This window comes from Scyliorhinus torazame, chromosome 3 (genome assembly GCF_047496885.1).
Source record: "Scyliorhinus torazame isolate Kashiwa2021f chromosome 3, sScyTor2.1, whole genome shotgun sequence".
Classification (NCBI taxonomy): domain Eukaryota; kingdom Metazoa; phylum Chordata; class Chondrichthyes; order Carcharhiniformes; family Scyliorhinidae; genus Scyliorhinus; species Scyliorhinus torazame.
Genome location: NC_092709.1, coordinates 108,741,546 through 108,766,271, shown reverse-complemented (window position 1 = coordinate 108,766,271; position 24,726 = coordinate 108,741,546). Strand labels below are relative to the sequence as shown.

Genomic DNA, 24,726 nt, shown 5'->3' with positions numbered 1-24,726 from the left:
CATTGTGTGGCCTCCGTATAGGCGTCATCAGCCACGATCGCAATGGGTAGCCCCTGTCGCCCAGCAACCAGCCCCTCAGCCGGGGATGGCGTCCCTCGTACATGCCGGGGATGGATGACCGCGACAACACGTATGAGTCGTGTACACTGCCTGGGTAACGGGCGCAGACGTGCAGGATCATCATGCGGTGGTCGCAGACCACCTGTATGTTCATCGAATAGGTCCCCTTCCTATTGGTGAACACGGCCCTGTTATCTGCAGGTGGCCGCACGGCGACGTGCATCCCATCGATCGCGCCCTGGACCATGGGGAATCCGGCCACGGCAGAGAAGCCCACGGCCCAGGCATCTTGGCTGGCCCGGTCCACGGGGAAGCGGATGTAGCGGTGCGCCATGGCATATAGGGCATCTGTCACTGCCCAGATGCACCGATGTCTGCGATATGCCGGACAGGTCCCCACTCGGTGCCTGGAATGACCCCGTTGCATAAAAGTTCAGGGCCACCGTAACCTTGACGGACAAGGGGAGAGGGTGTCCCCCGCCAGTGCCACGCGGTGACAGGTGTGCCAGCAGGTGGCAGATGTGTGCCACGGTTTCCCACCTCATCCGGAGTCTCCTCCTGCATTCCCGGTCCGTGAGGTCCTGGTATGACTGCCGGGGCCGGTACACACGGGGCACCCTCGGGTGCCTCCGTTGCCGTGGGGCCGCGACGTCCTCCTCCCCCTCCTCGTCCTGTCGGTCAGGTGTCCCTCCAGCCTGGGCGGCTGCCGCCTGTCCCTCTGCGGCAGCCTGCGCCGCCTCTCTGGCACGCTCCTCCTCCTCCTCATCCAGGGCAACATAGACATGAGCGGCAGCCGCCACGGCGGCCAACATCGCTGGATGATCGGAAAACATGACGGCCTGGTGGGGGGGGAGGGGAACGATGACATGTCATCATTGCCCATATCCCCTCCTCCCCCCAGCCAGGTGGCATGGACCGCATGGGTCCAACTGTTGGAGGCTGGCACCTGGCCAGGTGGACCAACTCACTTGCCCTCGCATCCCCCTCCCCGGCACGGACCCCCCATCCCCCTCCCCGGCACGGACCCCCCATCCCCCTCCCCGGCACGGACCCCCCCAACCTCCACCCCGGCACGGACCCCCCCCATCCCCCTCCCCGGCACGGACCCCCCCCATTCCCCTCCCCGGCACGGATCCCCCATCCCCCTCCCCGGCACGGACCCCCCATCCCCCTCCCCGGCACGGACCCCCCCCCAACCTCCACCCCGGCACGGACTCCCCCCATCCCCCTCCCCGGCACGGACCCCCCATCCCCCTCCCCGGCACGGACCCCCCATCCCCCTCCCCGGGACGGACCCCCCCCCAACCTCCACCCCGGCACGGACCCCCCCCAACCTCCACCCCGGCACGGACCCCGCATCCCCCTCCCCAGCACGGACCCCCCATCCCCCTCACCGGCACAGACCCCCCCCCAACCTCCCTCCTATACCCCTCCGCGGCACGGACCACCCCCCCAACCTCCACCCCGGCACGGGCCCCCCCCCAACCTCCACCCAGGCACGGACCCCCCCCCCATCCCCCTCCCCGGTACGGACCCCCCCCATCCCCCTCCCCGGCACGGACCCCCCCCCAACCTCCACCCCGGCACGGACACCCCCCCCAACCTCCACCCTGGCACGGACCCCCCATCCCCCTCCCCGGCACGGACCCCCCCCAACCTCCACCCCCGGCACAAACCCCCCCCCAACCTCCACCCCGGCACGGACCCCCCCATCCCCCTCCCCGGCACGGACCCACCCCCAACCTCCACCCCGGCACGGACCCCCCCCATCCTCCTCCCCGGCACGGACCCCCCCCATCCTCCTCCCCGGCACGGACCCCCCCAACCTCCACCCCGGCACGGACCCCCCCACCCAACCTCCACCCCGGCACTGACCCCTCATCCCCCTCCCCGGCACGGACCCCCCCCCCTCAACCTCCACCCCGGCACGCCCCCCCCCTAACCTCCACCCCGGCACGGACCTCCCCCCTATCCCCCTCCCCGGCACGGACCCCCCCCAACCTCCACCCCGGCAAGGACCCCCCTCCCAACCTCCACCCCAGCACGGACCCCCCATCCCCCTCCCCGGCACGGACCACACCCCCAACCTCCACCCCGGCAAGGACCCCCCTCCCAACCTCCACCCCAGCACGGACCCCCCAACCTCCACCCCGGCAGGGGCAACCCCAACCTCCACCTCGGCACGGACCCTCCCATCCCCCTCCCCGGCACGGACCCCCCCCCAACCTCCACCCCGGCACGGACACCCCCCCTAACCTCCACCCCGGCACGGACCCCCCCCATCCCCCTCCCCGGCACGGACCCCCCCCCAACCTCCACCCCGGCCCAAACGCCCCCCCACCTCCACCCCGGCACGGACCCCCCCATCTCCCTCCCCGGCACGGACACACCCCCAACCTCCACCCCGGCACGGACCCCCCCCCCCCCAACCTCCACCCCGGCACGGACCCCTCATCCCCCTCCCTGGCACGGACCCCCCCCCAACCTCCACCCCGGCACGGACCCCACCCCAACCTCCACCCCGGCACGGACCCCCCCCAACCCCCTCCCCGGCACGGACCCCCCCCAACCTCCACCCCGGCACGGACCCCCCATCCCCCTCCCCGGCATGGACCCCCCCCCCAACCTCCACCCCCGGCATGGACCCCCATCCCCCTCCCCGGCACGGACCCCCCCCCCAACCTCCACCCCGGCACGGACCCCCCCCAACCTCCACCCCGGCACGGACCCCCCCCATCCCCCTCCCCGGCACGGGCCCCCTCCAACCTCCACCCCCAGCACGGACCCCCCCCCCAACCTCCACCCCGGCACGGACCCCCCATCCCCCTCCCCGGCACGGACCCCCCCCCAACCTCCACCCCGGCACGGACCCCCCCCAACCTCCACCCCGGCACGGACCCCCCCCCCCCCATCCCCCTCCCCAGCACGGACCCCCTCCCGGCACTCCCCCGGAGCCCAGCCTATTCTAACCACCCCCCACCCGCCGCACTCACACACACACACACACACAACCCGAGACACACCTCTCCTCACGCATTCAGACTGCGGCCACGCCATCGCCTGCCCAGAGCCAACCCCCCAGGCCGTCACTCACCTCCACGCTGGTCGGCGTGAACCTGGAGCACAGGGTCACGCCGATGAAAAGGAGGTTTGATTCACGTCGACGTGAACGGTCATCACGTCGACGGGACTTCGGCCCATCCGGAAGGGAGAATATCGGCAGGCCGAAAATCGGCTGCCTTGCGCAGACCCGTGACATTCTCCGACGGCAGCGGCGACATTAACGCCCCGCCGACTTTTCTCCCTTCGGAGACTTCGGCAACCGGCGGGGGCGGGATTCACGGCGGCCAACGGCCATTCTCCGACCCTCTGGGGGGTCGGAGAATGACGCCCCCGGTTTTTTGTCAAATTCCCAATTCTCCACATGCATTTCTGGTGCCACGAGGTGGAGAATCCAACTCAAGATTTTAAGCTTTTTAAGTTTTAAGATTTGTGAAAATTTGAATAATAACTACTGAAGCTTTAAATAATTTTTAATTACATTTAAGATGGACAGCTCTGGATTTTCTTTTCATTGCCTGTAGAAGTGTGAGATTTTCAATCCCCAGATCCTGGGTAAAGGCTTATTAGAAACATGTATTGCATTGCCCACGGGCATACTACTAAATGAAAGAGCAGCAGAAGAGGTTCGAGGGAAGGAGAGTGAAGCAGCAATTAAAGAGCTTGCAGGGGCAATTTTCCAGCCATGTTATGTCCAATGCAAGTCCTCTTATGTCGGTAAAATCTGGCGTGGGGCCCAAAACGGGATTTGTGTGGGTGCAAATCAGTTTGCAATCTTTCCAGGCCCTTCACGCTGGTGTGATCCAGATCTCGCCCAGGCCAAGACCAGATTAGCATGAATCTGTCTTTCTTGTAATCTCATTAGTGAGATTAAAGTCAGATGTTCCGGCCTCACTGAAACATCCAGCCCATGAGCGGGATGTCACGGAGGCGCTAATTACTACTTGTCTTTAAAAATGAGTCCAGGCGCCATGGATTCCGAGAGGGAGGAAGGAGATGAGTACCCCTCTCTACTTAATGCCAGGGTGCACCTGGACAAAGTAACAGCTGGCCAGATGCCATGGTGGGTAGGTCCTTCAAGGGAGCTGGGTGTTGGGGTCTTGGGCTACTGTGGAGGGGACCAGGTCGGGAGCATCCCCTGGATTGGGAGTCGGGCCATTGTGTGAAGCTTTGAAGCCTGATTTCTTTCATATTTAACTCCCTTTAACAGCACACAGCATAGCTGCAGTCTGTCTGTCCTAAAATCCTGTCACTGATAGAGCCATTCTGCAGCTCATCTCTTGGAGAAGCATTTCACTCCTCTTGAAGTTTCAATAGGCTCTGGGGTTTCGCTGTTGAAGTATGCATTCTTTTATTCCTTTGAAATTGCTTGTTTATATTCCATTTCACGTTTAATTAACTTTTATGAGCCTCTGTGGTTTTACTGTTCCAGTATGCCTGCTTTTATCCCTTTGTACTTGCTTGTTCATATTCAATTTTACGCCCGTTAACCTTTACGAGCCTCTGCAGTTTCGCCAGCTGCTTACTGCTTCATAGGATCTATGGAAATAGTTTGTTTACACTGCATTTGACACTCCCAATAACTCACAAAAGCTTCCTCAATTGCACATCTGGGGCCTGGTTAAACTGCTTTTTTCCAATGTTTTTTTTCTTCATTCTCCATTAAGACACCTTAGTACTGTTCCAATTGTTGCCGTGGATCTATTCCTACTGATCAGTTGGTTGATTATGAAATTGGTCGCCATAGTATTGTTAAAGCCTTAAGAGACAGTAACATCTTAACATCCCAGTCACTAGGAACCGCAAGCTGCTACACCATGTACTGTTCATTTTAATCCCAGCTGCCACCAGGAACTGTGGTCTGTGTATCCATGCAAGAGTACTCACTGAGTGGTCTTTGGTTGCTTCCTGGGTTGGGGTCTACTACAGATTTTAGTGAAACTGCCACATACCCCATTGATACTTGCAACAAAATAAATCTTGCCTAAAGTTGCTACAAATAAGGACTGCAGAAGTCACAAATGTTATGTACTGCATAGTTCATGTAGGTAGATGTAAGTAGGCATATGGGAGTGATGTTTCTAGAACATCCTTGTCATTTGGTAAGCAATCACAACTTCTGAGAACCATACCTCTGATGTCATGGGCAGCCTTCGTTTGGGAAGGTGACATATTCTCACTCACTCCCTCATTCAATTTCCCATCACCACTTCCATATACACCCCTGTGTGGAAGTATGAGATGAGTTATGAGATTGATTGAGTTATGGGAAGAACTTTGGGTGGTTGCAGTTCCAGGAATTCATCAATAGACTCAACAGTAATTTCCTCTCCCACTTCATAATCACCTTGTCATTTTTAAAAAAAGCAAAGAATACTCTGTCCCTCCTCCTCCTCATCATCACCCTCAACATCATCTTCCCCTTAGTACTGTGTTGGATCTGCAGGAATGGAAGGCGTAAACTAAGAATGGGTGAGTATGACTTTCTTTGGACTAAAGAGACAGAAGCGTGTGGCAGGTTGTAGCTGTGTACAATTTCATAGAAATGCTATAACAACTGTACAGATGTGCAGTCATTAAACTGGCCCCCAAAGAGGAATGCTCTTTGATGTTTTCTCTCATGTAGTTCATGCAATATGTCTCTCTTGTGTTCAGTCTTCTCTTGGATGGTTTGAAGGTCAGACTCTGTTTCTTTTTTCATTACCCTTGGTAGACATTCTTAAAAAGTGGATTAAACTGATTCATGAGCTAGTCAGCTACCTGAAAGTGAACTCAATTATCTAAGTAATTTCCTGCTTACTTAGTAGTTCGCAGCCTGTCTTTTTATACGCTACACTTTAATATCCAAGTGCTGCTTTTTTTTTTGCAGGATTTTCCCTTTTTGACTTGGATTGAAAATTAATTGGGAGGGTAGACAGGGAGTAGGGGAAAATTGTACTGAGTCTGGTAGGATGTGACATGTGGTGTTCCTCAGTGTTCTCTAGGGCTTCAATTTTAAATTTCATAATGGTCCAAAACGTTAATTCCTGTTAGTTTATTTCCTACCTTGGTAAAGAATAGAGTCATAGAGTTTTACAGCACAGAAAGGGGCCCTTCGGTCCATCGTGTCTGCACCGGCCATCAAGCACCTATCCATTCTCATTCTATTTTCCAGCATTTGGTCCATAGCCTTGTATTTTATGACATTTCAAATGCTCATCCAAATGCTTCTAAAATGTTGTGAGGGTTCCCGCAAATACCACTCTTTCAGACAGTGAATTTGAGATTCCTGCCATCCTCTGGGTGAAAAAGCTTAGCCTTAAATTCCCTCTAAATCTCCTGCTCCTTACCTTAAATCTAGCCCCCTGGTATTGACCCCTCTAGTAAGAGGAAAAGTTTCTTCCTATCCACATTATCTATGTCCCACATCATTTTATACACCTCGATGAGGTCCGCTCCTCAGCCTAAGTAAAACAACCCCAGGCTAACCAGCTTCTCTTCATAACTATGGAAAAAGAATAAGTGGGTAAGGGGGTTGAGCAGTTGAGGGCGTGAGGTAAAGTCAGTGGATAAGGTAAGTGGTTAAGGGTGTAGGTGAGTAAAGTGGGTGATAATGTGGCACCAAGGTAGGGTGGTAGGTGGGTAGGGTGGTGAGGTTAGGTCAGGTTGGTTTGGGGGAGAGTTGGAGGGTGGTCAAAGAGTTGGGGAATAGCTGAGTGGTGAGTTGTAGAGGTCAGTTAGTGAGGGGATGAGTAAGTCAGGGCATCAGTGGCATCAGAGGGCCAGGAGTTAGTCAGGTGGTGATGGCCAGTGAGGTCAGGGTGGGGGTAGTCAGGGATGGTGGGAGTCAGAAGGGTGGGTGGTGGTTGGGAGGGTGGTCAAGGGGAGTAGCTGGTGGATCGGGGAGTTGGGTGGTGGGGGCCAGTGTGGTCAGCTCATGGGGAATTGGGGGACAGAAGAGTAGACAGTGGGTTAGTAGAGAGACAGGGGTAGTCGGAGGGGCCAAGGCGGCATCAGAGAGAATGTCAGTGTGAGGGATTGAGAATCAGTTGTATAGTTACCCAAGAGTTAGATTAGGATTTTTCTGTCCAAAATTTCTTGGGTGACTGTTCAAGTAAGTAAGTCGGAACTGTCCAAAATCTGACTCTAACTCTTTTCTTGGAGAGTCCCATGGTGCAGGGGAATGGCTAACTGGAAGTTGAAACTTCCTGGGTAATTCCCTGGCGTCATTGCATTGGGACTTCTGAGGGGTCCATTTGAGTTCTATATTGAAATTTGCAGATGATGCTAAGTTAGGAGGTACAGTAAAGAGTTTAGATGGAATCAGGAAATTGCAGAAGTACAAAGACTGATTAACTGAGTGAACAAAAGAAGTTCAATGTGGAAACGTGTGAAGTCATCCACTTTGAACCCAACAAAGATAAAATGGATTATTTCCGGAATGCTGAGAAAACTGGATTGCAGAGAAGCTAAGAGATTTGAAAGTCCCAGTACTTGATCATTAAAACTTAGTGGACAGGTATAAAAGTGAACTTAATGGAATGTTGGCCTTTTATTTCAAGGGAGCCCGATTACAAAGATGAAGAAGTTATTCTTCAGTTGGTCTGACCCTATCAGAAATATTGCATTTTGTTTTCAGCATTTCACCTTAGATGGATATATTGGCCTTCAAGGAGTTATAACGCAGATTCACCAGACTGTAGGGAGGCTTAAATTCTGAGCAAAAGTGACAGAAGTGACAGAAACTTGAGGCGAAATTCTCCGTTATCGGCGGAAAGTCCGCCGATCGGCGCAAAAAACGGCGCAAATCCCACTTGTGTCACGTCATAAAAATGGGACGATAGTCTCCGGCCCGAAATGGGCTAGCAGCGACGTAACGGGATCCGCGCTTGCGCAGTGGTTCACGCCGTGCAGCGTCATACGCGCTGCACGGCGTGACGGCTCATAAGGCCGCGCAGCTCCCCCCCACCCGACCAGAACACCCGACCGCAACACCCGACTGGATGGCTGGCCATCGCTCAGCCCCGAGGTTCGAGTCACGCGATGTGGAGGCGCTCCTGGACGCGGTGGAGCAGAGGAGGGACGCCCTGTATCCCGGGCACGGCCGCAGAGTTGCCCCACGCCACAGCCGGCGTCTGTGGAGGGAAGTGGCAGAGGCCGTCACCGCTGTGGCCCTGACACCACGGACAGGCACCCAGTGCCACAAGAAGGTGAACGACCTCGTCAGAGCAGGCAGGGTGAGCCTCCCCCATATCCCCCCTCCCACATATTCCCCCTCCCCCATATCCCCCCTCCCCCATATCCCCCTCCCCATATCCCCCCTCCCCATATCCCCCCTCCCCCATATCCCCCTCCCCATATCCCCCCTCCCCCATATCCCCCTCCCCATATCCCCCATATCCCCCCTACCCCATATCCCCCCTCCCCCATATCCCCCCCTCCCCCATATCCCCCCTCAACCATATCACCCATATCCCCCCTCCCCCATATCCCCCCCTCCCCCATATCCCCCCTCCCCCATATCCCCCCTCCCCCATATCCCCCCTCCCCCATATCCCCCATATCCCCAAGTGAATCCAGCCCTAACCTTAACCTCTGCAATGCACGCGCAACCGATGGCGTGCATTCATATACCTGCCTAACACTGTTGCCTTTTACCCCTGCCACCACCCCCCCCCCCCCCACAGGAGAAGCGCGCACACAACAATAGGGAGCATGTGAGGACTGGAGGAGGGCCCGCCGATGAGAGGCCACTGACCGTACACGAGGAAAGGGCCCTGGAACTGGCTGGCAGACCTGAGGACCGGGAGGTTGCTGATGCAGAGGTCGGGGGCCCATGAGCAAGTGAGCCACCAACAGCCCGTCCCCATATCCCCCCTCCCCTATATCCCCCTCCCCCGTATCACCTGATCACTGCCTGATGTCTAACCATGCATGCTTCATTGTGTATCGCAGGACCAAACGTCCAGGCACCCATCCCCGCAGATGCACACCGCCCGCAGGATGCCCCTCGGAGACCACAGGAGACGGAGAGACCCGCACCCTCCAGCATGCGACGCCCGCAGGATGCCCCTCGGAGACCACGGGAGACGGAGAGACCCGGACCCTCCAGCATGCGACGCCCGCAGGATGCCCCTCGGAGACCACGGGAGACGGAGAGACCCGGACCCTCCAGCATGCGACGCCCGCAGGATGCCCCTCGGAGACCTGGGGAGACGGAGAGACCCGGACCCTCCAGCATGCGACGCCCGCAGGATGCCCCTCGGAGACCACGGGAGACGGAGAGACCCGGACCCTCCAGCATGCGACGCCCGCAGGATGCCCCTCGGAGACCACGGGAGACGGAGAGACCCGGACCCTCCAGCATGCAACGCCCGCAGGATGCCCCTCGCACACCACGGGAGACGGAGAGACCTGGAGCAACAGGGAGACGACACCCCCGTCACGTGCGGGAGCGACCACCCAGCAATGAGGGGGGCAGCCACAGGCCCCCGTCACATCCGAGCCAGGACACCACTACCCAGGACACCACTATCCAGGACACCCCTACCCGGGACACCACTACCCGGGACAGCACTACCCGGGACACCCCTACCCGGGACAGCACTACCTGGGACAGCACTACCCGGGACAGCACTACCCGGGACAGCATTACCCGGGACACCCCTACCCGGGAAGACGAAATACCGGACAGTGACTCAGAGTGGATGGGTGGAGACGAACCCCCACCCCAAAGTGCCATGGAGTCAGAGTGAGACGAAGAGCACGACACAACGCCACTGCTGTCACCAACACCCTCCACCATCGCAGAAACACTCACCACGGTTGGGCACTTTAGTGATGAGGCGTCTGGTACACTCACTGGTGCGCACAACACAGCCGTCCCGGTACAGCAGGTGGAGGTAGGAGCAGCAGAGGGACCGGGCGGTCGGAGGGCAGCCCAGGCCAAGCGAACATCTGCCGCCCAGATGGATCCCGGGTTCCTGCAGTTACCACACCCACACATAGATCCGATGCAACCACCGACACGGAGACGAGCGAATAGGGTGACGGGTGGCTTGCGGCGGCTGCGGTCGCAGGTGGAGGAGTCCACCCGCGTCAAGGAGCTGGGAGTGGTCCCGGTCATGCGTGCCACCCAGGCTGATACCGCACGGGTGGCGTCCGCGGTGGAGGCAATGGGTGCGACGGTGTCAGACATGGGGAACGGTTTGCGAGGCCTGGGGCCTTCCGTGCAGGCGGCGTCTGTGGCCCAGGAAATGGCTGCCCTCTCACAGGAGGCCATGAGCCAGTGCCAGCGCCAGATGGCAGAGGCGCTCAACGCCACAGCCCAGTCTCAGCAGGCCATGGCCCAGTCTCAGCAGGCCATAGCCCAGTCTCTGCAGGCCATCGCTGAGGGCATCGGCGCCAGTGGCCATGTGCGAGCCGGCGTCGCACTGTCACAGACAGGGTTTGCCAACCCCCTGGGCTCCATGACTGCAAACCTGCAGACCCCTGTCGATACCAGCACGGCAGCGCCAAATGTCGGGGGCGCGTCGATTGGCCAGTCCGTTCGCATCCCCCACCCATGTAGAGGCCTGGGGGCCATCGGGCACCCCGAGGGAGGAGAAGGTGGTGTGTTCCGTCCCGGCTTCCTCTGTAGGGGAGGTCCCGGTACACCGCGACACCTCGGACTCCCCCCTTCCGTCCCAGGTGCATCGGGTGGGCACCGGGCAGGACAGGCTGGCAGCTCGCCATCCCAGTCGCCCGGGCCGCAGCCTGGCCCATCTAGGCCAGGACGCCCCAGGAAACGGCCGCCAAAGGGATCCAGTGTCAGAGGGCAGGAATCACAGGAGTCCACCTCCAGTTCTGCTGTACCGTCTGGGGAACCACGTAGACGTAGTCAAAGGGCCCGTAAGGCCAAACAATTAGACACTGAGTAAGTTGGCATGGGTGCAGGGCACAGATGAGTTTTAGGAGCTAGGGCACGTGCATGAACTCCTTTGGTTATTAAAGTCAATGTTACACCTACCGAAGCTGCCTTTGTGCTCTGTCCAAAGTGTGCGGGCGTGTCATGTACGTTGAGCGCAAGTGTGTGTGTGACGGGTGGTCTTACCTCAGCCCCAGGTGAGTCTGCCCCTGCTCCCTGGGCCGCCATCAACATCCCCCGGGCAGAGGACGGGACCGTGCGCTGCAGTGTCACAGCCGCATGCAGGGATGGTCCGGGTGGATGGTGGTACTGTGGCCATGGGTCAGACATAGTCCAACGATGTAGAGCCAGGAGCTCATCGCAGGGCGGGTTGTCATCATCCTCCATGGCCTGCGATAGACACGCGTCCACCCGCAACTGGGTGAGCCCGGCCCGTTGTGCCGCCGGTGGATCGGCAATTGGGGGGGGGGGGGGGTGTGTGCATGCGGGTGGGGTGTGTGGGGTTGGGGAGGGGGGTGAGGGTGCTGGGTGGGTGGATGGGTGTGGGGTGTGGGTGGTCGGCTGTTGCCATGGTGTGCGGTCTGTGGCCATACTACCCGATTCCCACGCCCATCTAGTCAGTGAAGCGGGCGGCTATCAGTCTGTCCCATGCCCGCTGGGCCAGCCGGTAACGGTGGACAGCCACCCGCCTGTGTCTACCCCGTCTGCCCTGACCATTGCCCCCATCCCCCTCATCTGGGGAGGACTGCGCCTCTTCCTGCTGCTCCTCCACTCCGCCCTCCTCTGCCTGCGGCACATCGCCCCTCTGCTGGGCTATGTTGTGCAGGACGCAGCACACCACAATGATGCGGCCGACCCTATCTGACCGATACTGGAGGGCGCCCCCAGAGAGGTCCAGGCACCTGAAACGCATCTTCAGCACGCCAAAGCACCTCTCGATCACTCCCCTTGTCGCTACATGGGCATCATTGTAGCGGTTCTCCGCCTGATTGCGTGGCCTCCGTATAGGCGTCATCAGCCACGATCGCAATGCGTAGCCCCTGTCGCCCAGCAACCAGCCCCTCAGCCGGGGATGGCGTCCCTCGTACATGCCGGGGATGGATGACCGCGACAACACGAATGAGTCGTGTACACTGCCTGGGTGACGGGCGCAGACGTGCAGGATCATCATGCGGTGGTCGCAGACCACCTGTACGTTCATCGAATAGGTCCCCTTCCTATTAGTGAACACGGCCCTGTTATCTGCAGGTGGCCGCACGGCGACGTGCATCCCATTGATCGCGCCCTGGACCATGGGGAACCCGGCAACGGCAGAGAAGCCCACGGCCCGGGCATCTTGGCTGGCCCGGTCCACGGGGAAGCAGATGTAGCGGTGCGCCATGGCATAAAGGGCATCTGTCACTGCCCAGATGCACCGGTGCACCAATGTCTGCGATATGCCGGACAGGTCCCCACTCGGTGCCTGGAATGACCCTGTTGCATAAAAGTTCAGGGCCACCGTAACCTTTTTTTAAAAATATTTTATTGAAAATTTTTGGTCAACCAACACAGTACATTGTGCATCCTTTACACAATATTATAACAACACAAATAACAATGACCTATTTTATAAACAAAAAATGAATAAATAATAAATAACAAAAATGAAAACTAGCCCTAATTGGCAACTGCCTTGTCACAAGTAACACTCTCCAAAAATATAATTTAACAGTCCAATATATAATGATCTGTAGCAACGACCTATACATACTATACAGTATATATTAACAACCCTGAGAGTCCTTCTGGTTCCTCCTCCCCCCCACCCCCCACCCCCCCCCCCCCCCCGATCCTGGACTGCTGCTGCTGCCTTCTTTTTCCCATTCCGTCTATCTTTCTGCGAGGTATTCGACGAACGGTTGCCACCGCCTGGTGAACCCTTGAGCCGACCCCCTTAGGACGAACTTAATCCGCTCTAGCTTTATAAACCCCGCCATGTCATTTATCCAGGTCTCCACCCCCGGGGGCTTGGCTTCTTTCCACATTAGCAATATCCTGCGCCGGGCTACTAGGGACGCAAAGGCCAAAACATCGGCCTCTCTCGCCTCCTGCACTCCCGGCTCTTGTGCAACCCCAAATATAGCCAACCCCCAGCTTGGTTCGACCCGGACTCCTACTACTTTTGAAAGCACCTTTGTCACCCCCATCCAAAACCCCTGCAGTGCCGGGCATGACCAAAACATATGGGTATGATTCGCTGGGCTTCTCGAGCACCTCGCACACCTATCCTCCACCCCAAAAAATTTACTGAGCCGTGCTCCAGTCATATGTGCCCTGTGTAATACCTTAAACTGAATCAGGCTTAGCCTGGCACACGAGGACGACGAGTTTACCCTGCTTAGGGCATCTGCCCACAGCCCCTCCTCGATCTCCTCCCCCAGCTCTTCTTCCCATTTCCCTTTTAGTTCATCTACCATAGTCTCCCCTTCGTCCCTCATTTCCCTATATATATCTGACACCTTACCATCCCCCACCCATGTCTTTGAGATCACTCTGTCCTGCACCTCTTGTGTCGGGAGCTGCGGGAATTCCCTCACCTGTTGCCTCGCAAAAGCCCTCAGTTGCATATACCTGAATGCATTCCCTTGGGGCAACCCATATTTCTCGGTCAGCGCTCCCAGACTCGCGAACTTCCCATCCACAAACAGATCTTTCAGTTGCGTTATTCCTGCTCTTTGCCACATTCCATATCCCCCATCCATTCCCCCCGGGGCAAACCTATGGTTGTTTCTTATCGGGGACCCCCCCAAGGCTCCAGTCTTTCCCCTATGCCATCTCCACTGTCCCCAAATCTTCAGTGTAGCCACCACCACCGGGCTTGTAGTGTAGTTCCTCGGTGAGAACGGCAATGGGGCTGTCACCATAGCCTGTAGGCTAGACCCCCTACAGGACGCCCTCTCTAATCTCTTCCACGCCGCTCCCTCCTCCTCTCCCATCCACTTACTCACCATTGAAATATTAGCGGCCCAATAATACTCACTTAGGCTCGGTAGTGCCAGCCCCCCCCCTATCCCTGCTACGCTGTAAGAATCCCTTCCTCACTCTCGGGGTCTTCCCGGCCCACACAAAACCCATGATGCTCTTTTCAATCCTTTTTAAAAAAGCCTTCGTGATCACCACCGGGAGGCACTGAAACACAAAGAGGAATCTCGGGAGGACCACCATCTTAACCGCCTGCACCCTCCCTGCCATTGACAGGGATAACATATCCCATCTCTTGAAATCCTCCTCCATCTGTTTCACCAACCGCGTTAAATTTAACCTATGCAATGTGCCCCAATTCTTAGCTATCTGGATCCCCAGGTAACGAAAGTCCCTTGTTACCTTCCTCAATGGTAGGTCCTCTATTTCTCTACTCTGCTCCCCTGGATGCACCACAAACAACTCACTTTTCCCCATGTTCAATTTATACCCTGAAAAATCCCCAAACTCCCCAAGTATCCGCATTATTTCTGGCATCCCCTCCGCCGGGTCCGCCACGTATAGTAGCAAATCGTCCGCATACAAAGATACCCGGTGCTCTTCTCCTCCCCTAAGTACTCCCCTCCACTTCTTGGAACCCCTCAACGCTATCGCCAGGGGCTCAATCGCCAGTGCAAACAATAATGGGGACAGAGGGCATCCCTGCCTTGTCCCTCTATGGAGCCGAAAATATGCAGATCCCCGTCCATTCGTGACCACGCTCGCCACTGGGGCCCTATACAACAGCTGCACCCATCTAACATACCCCTCTCCAAAACCAAATCTCCTCAACACCTCCCACAAATAATCCCACTCCACTCTATCAAATGCTTTCTCGGCATCCATCGCCACTACTATCTCCGTTTCTCCCTCTGGTGGGGCCATCATCATTACCCCTAACAACCTCCGTATATTCGTGTTCAGCTGTCTCCCCTTCACAAACCCAGTTTGGTCCTTGTGGACCACCCCCGGGACACATTCCTCTATTCTCATTGCCATTACCTTGGCCAGGACCTTGGCATCTACATTTAGAAGGGAAATAGGTCGAGAGGACCCGCATTGTAGCGGGTCCTTTTCCTTCTTTAAGAGAAGCGATATCGTTGCTTCAGACATAGTCGGGGGCAGTTGTCCCCTTTCCTTTGCCTCATTAAAGGTCCTCGTCAGTACCGGGGCGAGCAAGTCCACATATTTTCTATAGAATTCGACTGGGAATCCATCCGGTCCTGGGGCCTTTCCCGCCTGCATGCTCCTAATTCCTTTCACCACTTCTTCTACCTCGATCTGTGCTCCCAGTCCCACCCTTTCCTGCTCTTCCACCTTGGGAAATTCCAGCCGATCCAAGAAGCCCATCATTCTCTCCCTCCCATCCGGGGTTGAGCTTCATATAATTTTTTATAAAATGTCTTGAACACTCCATTCACTCTCTCCGCTCCCTGCTCCATCTCTCCTTCCTCATCCCTCACTCCCCCTATTTCCCTCGCTGCTCCCCTTTTCCTCAATTGGTGTGCCAGCAACCTGCTCGCCTTCTCCCCATATTCGTACTGTACACCCTGTGCCTTCCTCCATTATGCCTCTGCAGTGCCTGTAGTCAGCAAGTCAAATTCTACATGTAGCCTTTGCCTTTCCCTGTACAGTCCCTCCTCCGGTGCTTCCGCATATTGTCTGTCCACCCTCAAAAGTTCTTGCAGCAACCGCTCCCGTTCCTTACTCTCCTGCTTCCCTTTATGTGCCCTTATTGATATCAGCTCCCCTCTAACCACCGCCTTCAACGCCACCCAGACCACTCCCACCTGGACCTGCCCATTATCATTGAGTTCCAAGTACTTTTCAATGCACCCCCTCACCCTTAGACACACCCCCTCATCTGCCATTAGTCCCATGTCCATTCTCCAGGGAAGGCGCCCTCCTGTTTCCTCCCCTATCTCCAAGTCCACCCAGTGTGGAGCGTGATCCGAAATGGCTATAGCCGTATACTCCGTTCCCCTCACCTTCGGGATCAATGCCCTACCCAGCACAAAAACGTCTATTCGCGAGTAGACTTTATGGACATAGGAGAAAAACGAGAACTCCTTACTCCTAGGTCTGCTAAATCTCCACGGGTCTACACCTCCCATCTGCTCCATAAAATCTTTAAGTACCTTGGCTGCTGCCGGCCTCCTTCCAGTCCTGGACTTCGACCTATCCAGCCCTGGTTCCAACACCGTATTAAAATCTCCCCCCATTATCAGCTTTCCCATCTCTAGGTCCGGAATGCGTCCTAGCATCCGCCTCATAAAATTGGCATCATCCCAGTTCGGGGCATATACGTTTACCAAAACCACCGTCTCCCCCTGTAGTTTGCCACTCACCATCACGTATCTGCCCCCGTTATCCGCCACTATAGTCTTTGCCTCGAACATTACCCGCTTCCCCACTAATATAGCCACCCCCCTGTTTTTCGCATCTAGCCCCGAATGGAACACCTGCCCCACCCATCCTTTGCGTAGCCTAACCTGGTCTATCAGTTTCAGGTGCGTTTCCTGTAACATAACCACATCTGCCTTAAGTTTCTTAAGGTGTGCGAGTACCCGTGCCCTCTTTATCGGCCCGTTCAGCCCTCTCAGGTTCCACGTGATCAGCCGAGTTGGGGGGCTTCCTACCCCCCCCCCCTTGTCGATTAGCCATCACCTTTTTCCAGCTCCTCACCCGGTTCCCACGCAGCTGTATCTCCCCCAGGCGGTGCCCCCCCGCCCATCCTCTCCCATACCAGCTCCCCCCTCTCCCCAGCAGCAGCAACCCAGTAATTCCCCCCTCCCCCCCCCCCCCCCGCTAGATCCCCCGCTAGCGTAATTACTCCCCCCATGTTGCTCCCAGAAGTCAGCAAACTCTGGCTGACCTCGGCTTCCCCCCGTGACCTCGGCTCGCACCGTGCGACGCCCCCTCCTTCCTGCTTCTCTATTCCCGCCATGATTATCATAGCGCGGGAACCAAGCCCGCGCTTCTCCCTTGGCCCCGCCCCCAATGGCCAACGCCCCATCTCCTCCACCTCCCCTCCTCCCCCCATCACCACCTGTGGGAGAGATAAAAGTTACCACATCGCAGGATTAGTACATAAAACCCCTCTTTGCCCCCCACATTCGCCCCACCACTTTGTTCGAACGTTCTTTTTAATAACCCGCTCATACCAGTTTTTCTTCCACAATAAAAGTCCACGCTTCATCCGCCGTCTCAAAGTAGTGGTGCCTCCCTCGATATGTGACCCACAGTCTTGCCGGTTGCAGCATTCCAAATTTTATCTTCTTTTTATGAAGCACCGCCTTGGCCCGATTAAAGCTCGCCCTCCTTCTCGCCACCTCCGCACTCCAGTCTTGATAAACGCGGATCACCGCGTTCTCCCATTTACTGCTCCGAGTTTTCTTCGCCCATCTAAGGACCATTTCTCTATCCTTAAAACGGAGGAATCTCACCACTATGGCTCTGGGAATTTCTCCTGCTCTCGGTCCTCGCGCCATCACTCGGTATGCTCCCTCCACTTCCAACGGACCCGCCGGGGCCTCCGCTCCCATTAACGAGTGCAGCATCGTGCTCACATATGCCCCGACGTCCGCTCCCTCCACACCTTCAGGAAGACCAAGAATCCTCAGGTTGTTCCTCCTTGCGTTGTTTTCCAGTGCCTCCAACCTTTCACACATCGTTTCTGATGTGCCTCCTGCGTCTCCGTCTTCACCACCAGGCCCTGTATATCGTCCTCATTCTCGGCTGCCTTTGCCTTCACGACCCGAAGCTCCCGCTCCTGGGTCTTTTGTTCCTCCTTTAGCCCTTCGATCGCCTGTAGTATCGGGGCCAACAGCTCTTTCTTCATTTCCTTTTTGATCTCTTCCACACAGCATTTCAAGAACTCTTGTTGTTCAGGGCCCCATGTTAAACTGCCACCTTCCGCCCCATCTTGGTTTTTGCTTGCCTTCCTTGCCGCTGTTCTAAAGGATCCACTGCAATCTGGCCACTCTCTCCTCCTTTTTCCATCCGTATCCAGGGGGGATTCCCTTCTGGTTTACCGCACAGTGTTTTTAGCCGTCAAAATTGCCGTTGGGGCTCCTATCAAGAGCCCAAAAGTTCGTTTCACAGGGAGCTGCCGAAACGTGCGACTCAGCTGGTCATCGCCGCACCCGGAAGTCGGCCACCGTAACCTTGACGGACACGGGGAGAGGGTGTCCCCCGCCAGTGCCACGCGGTGACAGGTGTGCCAGCAGGTGGCAGATGTGTGCCACGGTTTCCCGGCTCATCCGGAGTCTCCTCCTGTATTCCCGGTCCGTGAGGTCCTGTTATGACTGTCGGGGCCGGTACACACGGGGCGCCCTCGGGTGCCTCCGTTGCCGTGGGGCCGCGACGTCCTCCTCCCCCTCCTCGTCCTGTCGGTCAGGTGTCCCTCCAGCCTGGGCGGCTGCCGCCTGCCCCTCTGCGTCAGCCTGCGCCGCATCTCTGGCACGCTCCTCCTCCTCCTCATCCAGGGCAACATAGACATCAGCGGCTGCCACCACGGCGGCCAACATCGCTGGATGGTCTGAAAACATGACGGCCTGGTGGGGGGGGAGGGGAACGACGACATGTCATCATTGCCCATATCCCCTCCTCCCCCCAGCCAGGTGGCATGGACCGACCGCATGGGTCCAACTGTTGGAGGCTGGCACCTGGGCAGGTGGACCAACTCATTTGCCCTCCCATCACCCTCCTCGGCACGGACCCCCTCCCCAACCTCCACCTCGGCACGGACCCCCCCCAACCCCCAACCTCCACCCCGGCACGGATCCCCCCCCCCCCAACCTCCACCCCGGCACGGACCCCCTCCCCAAACTCCACCCCGGCACGGACCCCCCCAACCCCCAACCTCCACACCGGCACGGACCCCCCCCCCAACCTCCACCCCGGCACGGACCCCCTCCCCAACCTCCACCCCAGCACGGACCCCCTCCCCAACCTCCACCCCAGCACGGACCCCCCCCAACCCCCAACCTCCACCCCAGCACGGTTCCCCCCCCAACCTCCACCCCGGCACGGACCCCCCCCCCCCCCCAACCTCCACCCCGGCACGGACCCCCTCCCCAACCCCCAACCTCCACCCCAGCACGGACCCCCCCCCCCCAACCTCCACCCCGGCACGGACCCCCCCCAACCCCCAACCTCCACCCCGGCACGGACCCCCTCCCCAACCTCCACCCCAGCACGGACCCCCCCCCCCCAACCTCCACCCCGGCACGGACCCCCCCCCCAACCTCCACCCCGGCACGCCCCCCCCCAACCTCCACCCCGGCACGGACCCCCCCCCCCCAACCTCCACCCCGGCACGACCCCCCCCCCAACCTCCACCCCGGCACGGACCCCCTCCCCAACCTCCACCCCAGCACGGACCCCCCACAACCTCCACCCCGGCACGGACCCCCCCCAACCCCCAACCCAGCACGGACACTCCCCCCAACCTCCACCCCGGCACGGACCCCCTCCCGGTACTCCCCCGGAGCCCAGCCTACTCTAACCACCCCCCCCCCCCCACCCCGCTGCACACACACACACACACACAAGCCGAGACACACCTCTCCTCACGCAATCAGTCTGCGGCCACGCCATTTCCTGCCCAGAGCCAACCCCCCAGGCCGTCACTCACCTCCTCGCTGGTCGGCGTGAGCCTGGAGCACCGGGTCACGCCGATGAAAAGGAGGTTTGATTCACGTCGACGTGAACGGTCATCACGTCGACGGGACTTCGGCCCATCCGGAAGGGAGAATATCGGCAGGCCGAAAATAGGCTGCCTTGCGCAGACCCGTGACATTGTCTGCGGCAGCGGCGCCATTAACGCCCCGCCGACTTTTCTCCCTTCGGAGACTTCGGCGGGGGCGGGGGCGGGATTCACGGCGGCCAACGGCCATTCTCCGACCCTCTGGGGGGTCGGAGAATGACGCCCTTGGTCTTTATATCACCTTCAATATAAAAGATATACTGGTAGTCTGATCGAGGTGTTTAAATAATATAAATTTTTGATAGTTTAGATAGATAAACTTTTACTGGTGGGGGAATGAACAAGGGGCATAATCTTGAAAGTACAGACAAACCATAGAGCAGTAAAGTCAGAAAGCACATTTCCACACAAAGGTTTGTAAAAATCAAAGGTTATGGGTGCCAGGACAATTCGAACTTTTAAGACAAGGTTAGGTTTTTGGAGGAGCTGAAAAGCCTACTCCTCTTTCTAATGTTACCGTTGTCTAGAATTGCGATGGTGGCAGAGGGGCCATATAAATTTTAAAAGGCCAGAAAATATTTTATTTTGTTCCTTTTCATATGGCTGAGGATTCTGGGAAGTATCATTGCTAATTTTTCCCCCTTAGCTGTTCAGTGAGTCCACCCAAATATACAAAGGACCTTGGCCACAAAATATTGGCCAAAGTCATGCGTATATGGTTATGGCAAGCAGATATTTCTTCCCAGTGAAAATGAGATTTCATCAAATCAGAAAATCCCAGCTTTTAATCAATGTTTAAGGTATATTTTGCTACAACCGATAACAACAACCTGGAAAGTACAATGACTATTTTAACTGTATGAATGCTTAGCATAAATAAGTTTTCTCTCTGTTATTTTAATGGAGACTTTAACCATTTAAGTTCAATATTTCCTTTGCAATTGGAGAGACAAACTTCCAAGGAGTGCATAAGCTTTCATCATTAACATTGTTCACAGTAATTTTCAAGGTAATGCAACCAGCACCACGATGTGTTTGCTATTAGAACACAAATGAACACTTCAATATAGCTGTGAAAGTGTGCAAATATTTGCCCAAGAAATGGTCTCTGTTGTGCTTTGGGTAATTTTAAGGCAAGACAATTCCTCTAAGCGGTTTTGGCTGTTTTGTATTTCATGAGTGACGAAGTTACTTACCATCCTCTCTCGTAGATTGAACGAGAGATCCTAATTTTTTGTTCACATTGCATCCATATAGGATGCAAAAACATACATGCATATCACATATTGTCCACACTCCACAGGGCCGATTCTTAATTCAGTTTCTTGTGTAGTTTGCAGAAAATCTTAACACTATGATAATAAACATGGCTCAGCCCTGCAGCATGGAGAACTTGTGCACTGATTTTTAAAGTTTCATTTGAGGAAAATATCACATACTTTAAGAAACTTCTATTGGAGGCTTTAAAGAGTTAATTTATTTTCTCAGAAAACAGGCTTCCCTAGTCTCAAGGTTGAGAGGAGCTAGCACATACTATTTGTATATCAAGGTGATTCCAATTTCCAGCTGGGGAACCAGGACTCTTAACACCCTCATCCCCTGACAACTGTCCAATTATGTACATCACACACAGCTTACTGTTTGCAGTAGAAGTAATCAATAAAGGATGTGGTTGAGTGAACACAGGTTTTGGCTGAACCAATGCATGAAAACTTAATCATTTGTTCAGTGTGGAGAAATCAAATATAGCAGAGATGAAAACAGTCACTCAGGGGGGTTGCCAATTGTGCCACCAAGTTTAAGGGCCAGAGCTTTTAGCAAGACGAAAATGGGACTGGTGACAGGTGGAAATTTAAATGACTTTCTTCATTTCATGAATTAATGTAAACACTTCCAATTAATTTTTTTCTCTCTGGTCATTTCCAAATTTTCATCTCAGAAAGAGCCAGTTTAATTTAATAAATTGTGATGCTTACTGGACTGTTGAATTGCATTTAATATAAATGCAGTATGTATAATGTTTGAGTTATAGTATTGTGGAAACATTTGTAACTAAAAAACACTTTTACCCAGTGGGAAAACACTTAATCAACTCCGACTGACCAAAACAAAATGAACAGATAGAATGTTAAGCGCATGGAAAATAATTTTGAAGGAATAATATATGTATTTCTAAAACTGGAATCGAAATCTAAAATATTTTAAGGATTTGAAACATTTTGTTATGTAACCGTAAAACATTAAATGTAATGGCAGGAACTAATGTATCATCTCAATGTTTGCTATGATAAAATATCTAACATTTGCCAACCTTATGCTGTCTTTGAAATGTGTTTTGAAAATAACTGGATAACTTTCATGCAAGGGTCATTCAAGAAGGGCAAAGCTTCACATTTAAGTATGCTGGTAATGCTTGGCAACATACCTCAAACAATTTAGTTTTTCACAGTTGAATGAATTCCCAGTGACAAAACGCAACTTACCTTATCAAGGCCTTAGCCAGTGCTTCATAGGTTTTGCCTAAGCCAATATCATCATCCATGGAATTGGACAGTTCCAAATACATTTGCAAGTACTAAATCAGAGAGGAAGAGACAGAAATTGTGCATAATACAGTGAAGAAGGAAATAGCAAAAATAATGAATTACTTTTGAGCACATTCTATTTTTCACTTATTTTCTGGGTCTATAAATATTATCTGAACAAAAAATGATATTGAACAGGAATAGTTTACTTTTAAAGTAAATCTTTGATATTGATTAATAAAATTGCTACAAATGGCCAATGCAATTGACGAAGATTTCAGATCCACAATGATCCAGCTAATCTTCTTTTATCCCAATTTTTCAGTGCTTCTGTCATCGAGTCCTAAAGATGCTAGTTAAATATGATGTAATTTAAGATATATTAAGGAAACTTTAGAGGGAACCGTTTAATAAGATTTATATTCACAGTTGACAGTTTCAGTTAAATGATCTCCTTGAGATAGTTTAGTTATTTTTCACTTCAGATATTGTGAGATTGAAATAAATAGTAACATTAATAAAATGACTCCAATATTAGCATTAACTGTATTACTGAACATCAATTAAACCTATAGAACTAAAACACATAGGCCTAGAAACTAAGGGTAGGAAACAAACTACCTGACCAACAAATATAAGTGCTGTTCGCAAATTATTCTAATTTATAGATGAAACCAGTGCCACCATGATATTCATTAACTTCATACCTAACTGGGCAGGGGGGTGGAAATGCAATATTCGGAGTTCATGACACTTCTTAAAGGCGGACAGCATCTCTTAAAGGGATTGTGTATTGCGGCTTCAAAATATTGTGGAATAGGTGAAGGAAGAACCAACTGATAGAGGGAGTGAGTAGGTACCAAAGGCCTCTCATACTATTCTAGAGGCTTTTTTTGGAGGCACTGGAGAGTGTTCCTTTCCCCTGATCCTGTCAGCAATCTACTCAGGAATTAACGGGAAGAGATTACAGAATGCATCAATGCAAGGAGCATTACCTCAAGAGCACGAGAGCTAAATCAATAATTTGACAGTATATAAGAAGCGTGGTAGAATACTTTCTGATCAAAGCTGCACCACCCACAGTTTCTGTACCTACAACACTCACAACACTTTGAAAACTGCCCTGCTCGCCACTCTGATCTGCCTTACAATCACAGCGTCACACTTGACTAAACCTCCTTTTCTTTATATTCATACACTTATCACTGTCACAACCTTCACTTAGCCATCACTCCATCATCAGCTATTCCGCCATGACAGCCACATTCTCCAAATAAGTTACATGATTATCACAAAACACATCGCTCTTTCTCACTGGAAAGGAGTGCACACAATACAAGGCATCAGGCTGCTATTGATGGAGGAAGAACTTCTTTGTACACCATCTCCTTGCTCGAAGAGTGAATCTGGGCTCAGATAAGAAGGACTAGATAGAGGTCATAGCCACTGCCGATGTTGAAGGTGTCGCCTCAAAAGGTTTCTTCATACCTAATCCTCTTTGTCTCTTCTGGCTTCTTGCGTACCCCACTCCGCTTGACAAGCTGCAGATGTTTTCAACATTTACTTCTCTTCTCTGTTGCTTTCTAAAATGTATTTGTTCACAAAATATGGGGATATATTGCATATATTCTATAAGCGAGAATTTATTGGCCATCTCTAATTATCCTCTTCATACCTCAAGCTGCACCCCAAGAAACTTATAGACCACAAAGCATTGTCATCAAGGGAACCAAGCTTAATTTCATCTAGAAATGTACATACTTCAGGAGAGTCATCTCTTTTGATGTCACCATAGACAAGGATGTGGTTTTAAAAAACAGTGGGCAGGATTCTCCGAAAAGGAGGCAGAGTGTTCGCGCCGTCGTGAGCGGCATCGAGGTTCACGACGGCGCGAAACGGCCCCTAACCCGACCGATTCAGGGCCCGATAATGGGCGAGGAGTGGCGCCGCGTCATTTACGCGTGCCAGGCCTTGGCGCCGCATAAAGGCAGCGCCGTATACATGACGCGGCCAGCGGTGCATAACAGGCGTCACCCGCGCATGCGGAAGAAAGGAGGTCCTCCTTCAGAGAGGCTGGTCCGACGATCGGTGGGCACCGATCATGGGCCAGACCCCATTTGAGGCCACCCCCCCGGTGCAGGATACCCCCTCCCCCCGCGCAGGCCGCCCCCCCAGCGTTCCCGCGCTGTTCCCGCCGGCAGCGATGAGGTGTGGAGGTGCCGGGGGGGAACCCGCCGTTTTGGGCAGGCCGCTCGGCCCATCCGGCACTGAGAATCGCAGGGGTACCGGTGAATCGCCATTTTGGCTGTCTCGGGCGATTCACTGGACCGCGCCGCGCAAAACGCAATTGTTCCGATCTGGCCGCTTCCGTGAATCGCGGGAGGGCGTCGGACCGGCACGGTGGGAAAATTTGGCGACCCAGGCGTTTCTCCAAACCGGCGCGGGAGCGGAGAATCGCGCCCAGTGTGTTTTGCAGCCAAAAGAGA

At 54.7% G+C, this 24,726-nt stretch overlaps 1 protein-coding gene across 5 annotated transcripts in view; it reads right to left on the bottom strand.

The window, feature by feature from the left end:
• Positions 1-24,726, bottom strand: part of ttc29 (tetratricopeptide repeat domain 29) — an 830,052-nt gene that overhangs the window by 457,187 nt on the left and 348,139 nt on the right. For all 5 annotated transcript variants that reach the window (XM_072496097.1, XM_072496099.1, XM_072496098.1 and 2 more), the window contains exon 8: positions 22,199-22,290. In XM_072496097.1, coding sequence (XP_072352198.1) covers positions 22,199-22,290 — 92 coding nt within the window. The remainder of the gene's footprint in view (positions 1-22,198; positions 22,291-24,726) is intronic.